This window comes from Fukomys damarensis, unplaced genomic scaffold (assembly GCF_012274545.1).
Source record: "Fukomys damarensis isolate Sample0158 unplaced genomic scaffold, DMR_v1.0_HiC HiC_scaffold_14, whole genome shotgun sequence".
Taxonomy (NCBI): domain Eukaryota; kingdom Metazoa; phylum Chordata; class Mammalia; order Rodentia; family Bathyergidae; genus Fukomys; species Fukomys damarensis.
The window spans coordinates 68,521,474-68,531,681 of record NW_022900926.1 but is presented as its reverse complement, the minus strand read 5'-3'; the positions used below and the strand labels follow the sequence as shown (position 1 = coordinate 68,531,681).

Below are 10,208 nucleotides of genomic sequence, written 5' to 3'. Positions count from 1 at the left end.
CCTAGACTGGCCTTGAATTTGCTGCAATCTTCTTGCCTCAGTCTCTCGAGTGCTGGAATCACAGATGTGTACCACCACGCCTGGCTGGTAGCTTCTAACCTTGTGTAATATTTCTTCTTCCTCCTTCTTCCCTTCTGCCTCCTCCTCATCTACTCCTCCTCCTCCTCCTCCTCCTCCTCCTCCTCTTCCTCTTCTTCTTCTTCTTCTTCTGCTTCTTTTTTTTTTAAATTTTGAGACAGGTTCTTGCTAAGTCACTAAGTTGCCCTGTCTGGGCTTGAACTTACACTCCTCCTATCTCAGCCTCCAACAGTGAGTGCTAGGATTTCATGCACTATGTCTAACTATTATTTTGCACTGATATTTCCATTACATTGGCCTCTCACTGTTTTTACTGCTGCTCAGCATGTTTTTTAGTTCTCTTTTCTCCTTATCTACCCAGTTCATCTACAGTAAATCCTCCAGCGCTCTGAGTCTTCTCCTGCCATGACCTCAGGACTGGTGCTATAATGGAGTAGATGCATGAAAATTGTAGAGCAGACCATGTTGCCAGATGAGACCTTAACATCTCTGCTATGAGCAGAGGCTGACACAATTTGAGAGCACCAGCTTCAGAGTCAGATGGCCCAGGGCTCCAGTCCTGACTTGTGTCCATAGTTATACAGCCTTAGACAATGTAATTTCTCTATGCCTCAGTTGGTCGGCTTGTCAAATTGGGCCACCCTGTATACTAGACAGCTTTGTGCCCTCTTCCAACTGTATTTCTCTCTTCCCTGTCCCATTGGGTGCCCTGGGATGCATCAGGGGGCTCCCTTGCCCTCTGGCTTCCTTGTGGAGAGTCCCAGGAGTCTGGTCTATATGTTATTCAGACTCTTCCCAGTGCAGTTGTACAGTCACTGTACCAAATCTCACCTGTGGAATGAAATTTAAACTTACATCAAAACAGGAGTCTAATTTCTCTCCTCTTGTTCTTTCTAATCATGAAGCCAGATTTCTTACTATTTCCTGAGCATATTCGTATAATTTCTTACTTACTGCTTCTCCTGTCTCCTACCAGGTCCTCTCTTGTGTAACAAAATCCTACCCTTTGTTCAAGACCTAGTCAGGTGCCTCCCAAGCTATTCCCTGTCTAGTCCCAAAAATAGGCTTCGATCTTTTGGAAGCACTCCCACATAGCCATGTGTGATCTCTCTGTTTCCAGCACTCTATCACGCCCTGCCCGTATTAGAATTGCGCTCTCTTTCCCTTATTCTGAGAGTTCTCTGGGGAGCATCTGTGTATTGTTACCCACCCCGTGCCCCTGACATTACTTGTCCACAGAGGCTGTTCAATCAACACTTCCTGAGTGATGTGTGAGGGCTTCACTGGTGGAAGACCAGAAGGTACCCGAAAGGCTGATGACATCTCACATCACGGATTCACTTAAACAGCACTATTTAATGAGCCCTTAGTCTGGGAGTTCTTCAGCAGTATGACTAAATATTGCATTTCTATATAATAGGATCAGGAAATTCATTTTTAATCTTTCTTCTGGATCATTGCCACTTACAGTTCATGACCAAGCATCATCTACAAAGGTTCCCTAGGGTGACCCTGCAAGAGCAAGGATATTCCAGACAGATGGCAGGCTCGGGAGGGGGACAGTGAAGGGAATGTGTAATGGAATTTTCACTCTCTGCCTGCCAGCCTGGGGAAATAGCACATATTCTCAACACTGCTGTCTCTGATTCCCTCTTAATCATGATGAATGAACAATGGGTCTTAGCGGGAACCTCTGCCAAGATGAACTAAATGTGCAGTCTGTCCCGGTACTGCTCCTTGCTTAAGGAAATGCCAAAGAATTAAGGCAGGGTCACTACCTCTAATTTATTGTTCCAGTTTATTTGGGAAGCAAGATCTAAGTCTGCCATCAACAGTGAGGAAGCCCAGAGTAGATTCACCCTTGGACCGCCCTGCCCGATAGCCATTCACACTCTAAAGTATTTCAACTTAATTTGAGGTCACATAGTGTGAGCAGATTCTCCACACTTGAGTTACCCTTTGGTATGAAGTATAGTTATTTAAAGGAATTTTAAGCCAAGGCTAAAACAGCTTACTGAGGACTCTGAACTAAAGCTAGATGTTCTATCTCCCATGGAAGCAAGCTTCAGTGACCACCTGCTGTTGTAACTCCACGGCCTTTGCTTCTTTCCCTCTTCTCAGAAACTCAACCTGGTTTTGGCACCTGGGGTGGTGGTGGTGGTTGCTCTGGGTGGTCTGTGAGATGCAGGTGTCCACTGTGGCTGCTGGTGGTAGCCAGAGTAGGTTGGATCTCCAAACACGCAGCAGTGAAGTACAAAGTATTTGTCCTGCTTTTCTGGAACTTTCATTTGACTGGAATTTAAATGTAGTTCACAAACCTATGACTAGGAAACAAAGACTTAAACTTTCACAGCTTTAGTGTCACTTCAACTACAGATAATCATTTGTTTCTTCTGCTCTTATTTGTTTTCATAACACCATGCTTCACTGGATGGTTGAGAGGATTAGGGAATAGTTCCTTAAAGTTTAAGTTTACATAGAGTAAGGAATAGCACACAAAATATTAAGTACTATCTTTGTATAACATGTATTACTCACTACTCTGTCTCAACCTATTAACTCCTTGAGAGTGGACTCCATATTTAAATCCTTCTTGATTAAAACCAACACGGAACATTAAAAAATCCCTAATTTCTATTGTCTTTAGTATTATCTTATAATGGTATTAAAAGTAATTTCTAATATGAATCACTATAAAGTATCTATCTCTCTTTCTCTTTTTGTTATCCACAAATTTATTGTGACTGCCCCTAAACCCAGGACCAGCCTATTAGGAAGGGAACCATCCACCCTCCAGGCTCACCTGCTAAGAGCATGTGGAGTGGCTAAAGGAGGGTCCTGGTGCCTCTCCTGTGTGATGTGTAAAGGGTTTTTCTTTCCTTTTTTTGTCACAGATGAATGAATATCAACTTTTGCAGCTGCCTTATTTGCCCTGTCCAAAGGAAAGCTATTCTAAATATAGAATCAAAGGGAACAAATGGCATGCTTGACAGACTATTTTGAAGTGCAGGATGTTTGAGAATTTAAAGTTAAAAGTTTGTGATGGAACAAGATGCAAAGCATACAGAGTTTGGAAAGGGTTGGGAGTGAGACTTTTAAACAAAAACCTTAGTTGGTCAAGTTTATGGCTACGTGTCACCTACAGACATTAGGGTAAAATATTAAATTGCCAATATGATACAATTTAAAGTTTCAAAGTTCTACGTGATCCTTCCTATGTGCATCAAAGTCCTCAGTCTCTTTGGGACACAGTTTTATGGGGTCTTAGTTACTTTTCCTATTGCTGAGAGAAAATACCTAACACCCAAAGCTAAAGGAGGAAAGGTTTATTTTGGCTCACAGTTTGCAGAGGTTTCAGTTCATAGTTGGCTGGCTCCAAGGCAGAATGGCATGGCAGAGGGGCATCACAAAAGAAAAGCAATTCATGGCAGGAAGAAGGCAGCAAAGCAACTAGCAGCAAGCAACAGGAAACAATCAGTGACCCTCTTTTTGTCCCTTATATGTTATCCAGACTAACAGGGTTAGGCAGCCTTAATCCTAGCATTATACCATGAATCAATCCCAGTGTCACATCCTTGAAGCCAGCACCACACACTCTAGATCTAGCCACCTCCAAAAAGCCCCACCTATGACTGCAGGAGGTTTTCTTGGGACATTTAGATATAAGCCATGACATTCAGTTTCCAGGATAAACTACAAGCCTTTGAAATTAGGTCAGAAGTAATTTTTCAACTTGTGTGAGAACATCTGGCCCCTGAGGACTCTTGGTATTGCTATGGGGCACACTGAGCACCAGGCCAACCAGGACTTCACCAGCGATTTAACAGCCGAGAGCCTTCACTAGGAGTCTCTGTGGGGCTCCCATTTCCTCTCTCTCTTCTCCACTGTCAGAGTGGACTGATATTGTGTGTGTAAGTCCCTCATGTCCTGTCTATAACCAGAGTCTTTTAGGGGTGTTCTTACATAGAGTTTTAAATAATTATAGATGTAACTATACTGCATATAGTTGTATCTTTTGCTTTTTCATTTCTTTCATGAGTACTTTTGCTCACACGGCATTCATTACTTCTTTTATAATACTTTATCACAAAATGTGTTTACATTTTAAAAGTTAGTGATACAAGCCAGGCGTGGTGGTGCATGCCTATAATCCCAGCACTCGGGTGGCTGAGGCAGGAGGATCGCTGTGTGTTTGAGACCAGCCTGGGCTACATAGTGAGTTCCAGATCAGTCTCAACTACATAGTGAGACCCTGTCTCAAAAAACCAAAAAAAAAAAAAAAAAAAAAAAGAAAAAAAAAAAAAAAAAAAAAAAGAAAAAAAAAAAAAAAAAAAAAAAGAAAAAAAAAAAAAAAAAAAAAAAAAAAAAAGTGATACAGAAGTATAAAAGCAAAAAGTGAAAATGCTCTTCATTTTTATGTCTACACCTAAGAGGTACTACTTCTCTGTACAGATATTCTTCTAGGTTTTTATCTACAAGGTGTGGACATGTGTATTTAAGTGTGGTTACTGCTTCTTTTCATAAAAGGGGCCAGTATAAGGATAAGAGTTGTCACCTTCTTTTTTTTCACTTAACAATGCACCTGGGGCTGTGAGATACAGCAAATAAAACCAGAGAATGGACAATTAAACTTGAATTTCAGATAAACAACATTTTAGTGTATTTCCCAAATACTGAATGAGACATGTTGACACTAAAAGTGACTCATTGTTTATCTAAATTCACATGTAACTGGGTGTCCTGTTCTTTGTGCTAAGAATATGCTTTTATATCTGCATACTTTGGTCCACCTCTATTTGTCTAAGCTGAATAGCACTTCATGTGCTAGAATGTTGCTAGGTGGTGACTCTTGGTGCTACAATTAAGGGTAATTTTTATCTTCTTAGTTCCCTTCATTTATCTTTGTCAGAAATTTTGCTTATAAGAATCTTGTCAGGAGATTCGATCCTCCTAAAAGGCAGAAGCCTTTGTTTCTGCAACCACCGTGCAAAACTTTGATTGGTGGGGTTCAGGAGGCCTGCAAGGGCTGAGATTACTCTGCTTCACAGAGGGAGAAGACTCTCCAGGGCTGTTACAAGAAACAGTGACCCCTGAGCTTGGTGACTTCTTACTCTCTGGTGCCTACGGCTGATGGAAGTGGCAGGCTTCTGGGTGGGTGCCCTGAGGGGCTGTCTAACCCTCTGCCCCCATTTCCCACATGTGGAGTTGACCAGACAGCCTGAGGTGTTCAGGGGACTTTGTGCTTACAGTTTCTTCCGTGGTCCCTGGGAACAGAAGAGTTTCAGAGGATTTTAAGCAGCAACAACAACCGATGATAAATAATACTTTACATATGTCCTTCTTGCCAATGGGCATCTAAGAGTTGTGCACACACTGACTTGCTCAATCCTTACAACAACCCTAGGAAATAGGAGCTGCAATCATCCCAGTTTGCAAAAGAAAGAGAGGAAAAGAGTTAGGGAGGAAAGGTAGTGAGTTTGCACTCCATCATTACAACCGAATATCTGAGAAGTTTGTTCTGTTCGCATATTTTGGAGGCTGAAAACCAGGACCAGGCAGCTCCATGGATTCAGCGTCTGGTGAGGACCTTGTGGCAAGATGGTAAGTGGGCCAAGGCGGCATCACGGCAGTGTGCGTGGCAAGAAGAGGACACACGACAAGGCCAAGGACTTGTGTGTGTGTGGAGGGCGTTGCTCTTTCGTAACATCCTCATGGGAGGCTAACTGGGAATCCTAGCAGCAGGCAGGGACCCCAGAAACCTAGGCTCTTCCACTGGGCCCCCCTCTCAAAAGTCTACCGACCCTCAACATGACCATGCTGGGACCAAGTTTTCTACACGCGAATGCTCGGAGGACGCATTCACGCTATAACTAAACCAGGGCAGTGCAGGCAGGGAGGGAGGAGTGGGAGGAAGGAAGGAAGACCAAAGCAGATGGAGGGAGAGTGAAGGAAAAACTGAAGCCTAGAGAGAGTCAGTAATTTGACACAGCTCGCAGGACGGCTGTGAAGTGGTAGAGCTGAGTTCGGTCCACGCAGCTAACTCCAGAATTCACAGTCCCGAAACACTAGGCTGTGTGTACCTAATGTGAATACTGAAGTTGTTGACCATGTGGTTCATGAAAAGACCACTTTCCATTATTCTGAAATCTCCAGTAAACTCATCCATATGCTCATGAATGACCTACGTTAAGGTTTTGTTTGGTCTAGAAACTACGAAGAGGCTGTTTGTCATTTTGGGCTATAAAGCAAAGAAACAGGAATTCCCAGGTAGCAATGATCACATGAACATAGATATTTAAGACTCGACAGAAATTGTTGGGAAGATGTATATGGGAGATTAATTAATGGTCAATTTGAGTGGAAATGCCCAGCTGAATCGAGTCAGTGTGGTTCTAGGCACAGAAGAGCCACTTAAGGATTGTTGCCAACAGCATAAAAGGAGACTGGGAGGGGAGGATTTCATGCTGTTATTTTCCTGGAGAAGCTTGCTGGCTGGTTTTCCTGATACAAACTTGGCTGTTCTCGCCGGAGGAGCTCGGGTCCTCGCGGTCACTGGGAATAGTTGCTGCTCTCCTCAGGAGAGTTCTGATCTTTGCCTCGAGCATCGGTTCCTGGCCCCAGTGCAGATCCCCCAGACTTCTGGCACAGATCCTTCACCCTGCTGGCACAGACTTTCTACCTCCCACCACTGGCCTCTGGGCCTTCCCAACACAGATCCTTTATATAGACTTGCACGGGTCACCACTGTGGACTCTGGGCCTCCAGCTGGACTCATGGGGGAACTTGCCATGGGATCCAGGTCCTCAGCTGGATTCTTCAGGTCTCTAGCATGGACAGATCTCTTGCACTCTTCTGCATTTGATGTTTAGGGTAATATAAGATAATCTTGTACATTTTTGTGTCCTGTGTTGAATCTGTTCTCTGAGAACATCTGACTCTAGTCAGCACTGACTAGCCCAACATATGGAACAGTCAGGTTTCTACGAGGGAAAGAGGCCACCTTCAGAGGGCTTCACTGAGAAGAGTTCGGGGAAGAGGACAGAGGGCGGGGGCTAAAGGAACCAGCAAAGGAAAGGGAAGTACACAGGGATGGCCAGAGAGAAGGCTTCGCATACCTGTCCTTGAGGTGCAAGGGGCAAGGACTGTGTTTCTGAATGTATAGAAGGCGTGGGATCTTGGAAGAAAGGCCGGCTGCCAAGAACCAAGACTGCAACATGTGCCACTGCTAGAGTCATGTGAGCCAGGGAGGACAAGAGGGAGTAAATCTTCCTTCCTCAACCACTTCAACTTCAAGGAGGGCAGGTTTATTTTGACTCATGGTTTCCGAGGATACAGTCCATGGCTGACTCCAAGGCAGAAGTGGCGTGGTGGAAGAAGGGTGTGGCAGGAAAGCTGCTCCCTCCATAGCAGCCAGGAAGCGGAGAGCAAGGGAGGAGCTGAGGGAAAGACACACCCTTCCAGGAGATTTCCCCCAGCGACCACCTTCAACCAAGCCCCATCTTCTGAGCTCTCATCAGTGGATGAACCCACCAATGTGTGTACCAGCTCCAGACTGGGTAGGCACCTCAGATCCAAACCATGACAGGGCTCAGATGTTCTTAGACTTCACAAAAGTCCAGACGTCTCCCGGGGAAGACAAAACCCTAATTGGGATGCACCTGGCCTCCCCAAGAGCCCGACAACATCCTGAGACCTCTCTTCAAACTGTTACCACCTCTGTGCCTGCCCTGGTCAGCCTGCCAATCCCAAGGTGAGGCTAGAAACACCTGGCTTCCTGCAGCCTGTTGCTCAGCATCACTTGTCCCCAGTGTCCACCTTCTTCTGGCCCAGGCTCAGCATCAGAAAGCTCTTCCCACCCACACCCAGGAGTCCCAGAGAGTGATGCCACAGCCTGTTTCTGAGCGCCAGCCAGTGTCCTGCAGGCAACACGTTGCTGATGCCAGGGAAGCTAAAGGTATATGGGGTATGGTCTAAAACCGTGGGCAGTGTTTACATTGTCTACAAATTCACGGCAATAAAAGATATACTGCCTTTAACTCTGCCCCAGGATGGTCTCCCTCACCTCAGAGCCACTCATCCCACCCTACTTGCTCTTCCCAAGGCCGTCCTGGAAGTCTCTTCGGCGCCTTTAGTTATCCCGGTGCCCTGTGTCAACTCAAAACGTTGACCTTTCATGGTTGTTTTGATTTGGGGGAAGAACAAGAAGTCACCCGGTGCCAGATCTGCTGCGAAAGGTGGACGAGGACACTGATGTTTGCGTGAGCCTGCATTCCTGCTGGGCGGCCCTCGGCGGCAGCATTCGCTGTATACTTTTTAAACCCACCTCATGAAATCACTCACGAAAGCGGACTCCAGAACTGCTTCAGAAAGTGGAGACAATGGTGGGGTAAGTGTGTTTGAAGCCAGGGGAGGCGTTTGGAAGGGTATTAGGGGCTATGTGTCTGTTACTGTAATAACTTATAAAAATTTAAGCATTTGCCCTATATTGGACCATCCTGTATATAATGTTGCTTTTCATTTTAGCGTGTCATCTGATTGGCCGTCTTAAGTGAAGTCTTTGTGGGAACCGTGAGTATTCTTACGTGTCACTAAGTTTTAGACAAAGAGAAAGCAGGGGGTTATTTTCAGAATCAATTCCATCTGCTCAGGCCTTTGCTTATGATCTTCAGTGTCCAACGAGACCTAATTATTTGGACTTCATTAACACCTTTTAAATCAGAATTTCTACCTCTCAGAACAGGGTCCTGTGGAACTGGCCATAATACAATGTGACTGCCATCTTGTGGTTTTTGACTGCTCTGCAAACCTGAGAGTAGAAAATAGGGTTTTTAGGAAGTAATGGTTGTTAAAGGCATACCAATTCATTTTTAAGAAGTTATTTTACCAGAAAAATGTCAGGCCTATGTTGGACATTTGTCAGTGCAGTGAGAGAGAATGATTTGCTCCTGAGGACGGAGGCGTGGATGGTTAGAGGACTGTGTCGGTGTGGGGTGAGCAGAGCAGGTTCGATCTGGATTCCTATAATGGTACTGGAGTCTCGTGGCATTGCAGCAAGGCAGTGTTTTGCTTGACTCTGATTTTAGCTTCTGTCCGATGTGATGCTCCATGATTTGTGGTATAATATGGTCCTGCAATCTGTAGATTATCTTTGAAACATATGTCTTTTTTCATAGGAGGGCTTTGGGCCTTCATGCTAGGGAGCTCTTGCCTGTTTAAATCCCTTTGCTTCTCAGTGTTCCCTATTATCTTTGTGTTGTTCTGTGATTACCTTAATGCCAGTGTTGTTTGACTACTTCACAGTGAGCTGATCACCTCACAGTTTTGTCTCCCAGGCCCAGTGACCTCCCAGCACACAGAAGGGGGACGGCAGAGGGTCATCTCTGACAGGGAAGCCCGAGTCAGGCATGAGGGGGTGAGATGTTCTGAAAATACTGTCCCACTGAAAACCATCACACACAGGGTAAATTCTAGCAAACATACTTTTAAGTGCATTCCTGAGATTCCAAGTTAAAGGGATCCCCATGGAAAAATATTTTTAAAATAAGAACAAACCCAAGACCTGTCCTGGGGGCCAATGCAAAGTCAGCTGGTTGTGTGAGTTCCTTGCTTATGCCTCATGTAGGACAGTGTCTGAACATAGAAAAATGTCAGTAAATGTAGGAATTGCAGGGCCCCGATGTGCTCTCCCTCCAGTGTGATTATTTTGTGCCAGCACAGCTGTGGAGGAGAATCAAAGTATACCCATGATGCAATCATCCCAGATTCATGCTATGGACTCAGTCCTGTCATTTGTTTTGTCTTAGAAATCCCAACTGCATGAGTCTCCTTGATATTCATTGAAAACAAAGCATCCGACGCTACAGCCCAGACTAAGCCCAAGTCTTGATCATTTTTTCTCTTCACTGGGACAAAATGTTCACCTTCATGACTTAAAGGAGGAGAGGTTTATTTGGGGTCCCATCTTTAGTCCATACTTGTCTGGCTCCAAGGTAACATGGCAGAAAGGCCTGGTGGAAAAAGCTGCTTGAATCATGGTGGCCAGGCAGTAGATAGAGAAAAGAGGAGCCAGAGTGAGAGAGAGAGAGAGAGAGAGAGAGAGAGAGAGAGAGAGAGAGAGAGAGAGAGAGAGA

At 44.9% G+C, this 10,208-nt stretch overlaps 1 protein-coding gene across 1 annotated transcript in view; it reads left to right on the top strand.

Moving 5' to 3' along the window:
- Positions 1-10,208, top strand: part of LOC104865446 — a 32,074-nt gene that overhangs the window by 7,398 nt on the left and 14,468 nt on the right. The window contains exon 2 of the mRNA XM_010628955.1: positions 5,616-5,679. Within this exon, the coding sequence (XP_010627257.1) occupies positions 5,642-5,679 (38 nt within the window). The 5' untranslated portion in view covers positions 5,616-5,641. The remainder of the gene's footprint in view (positions 1-5,615; positions 5,680-10,208) is intronic.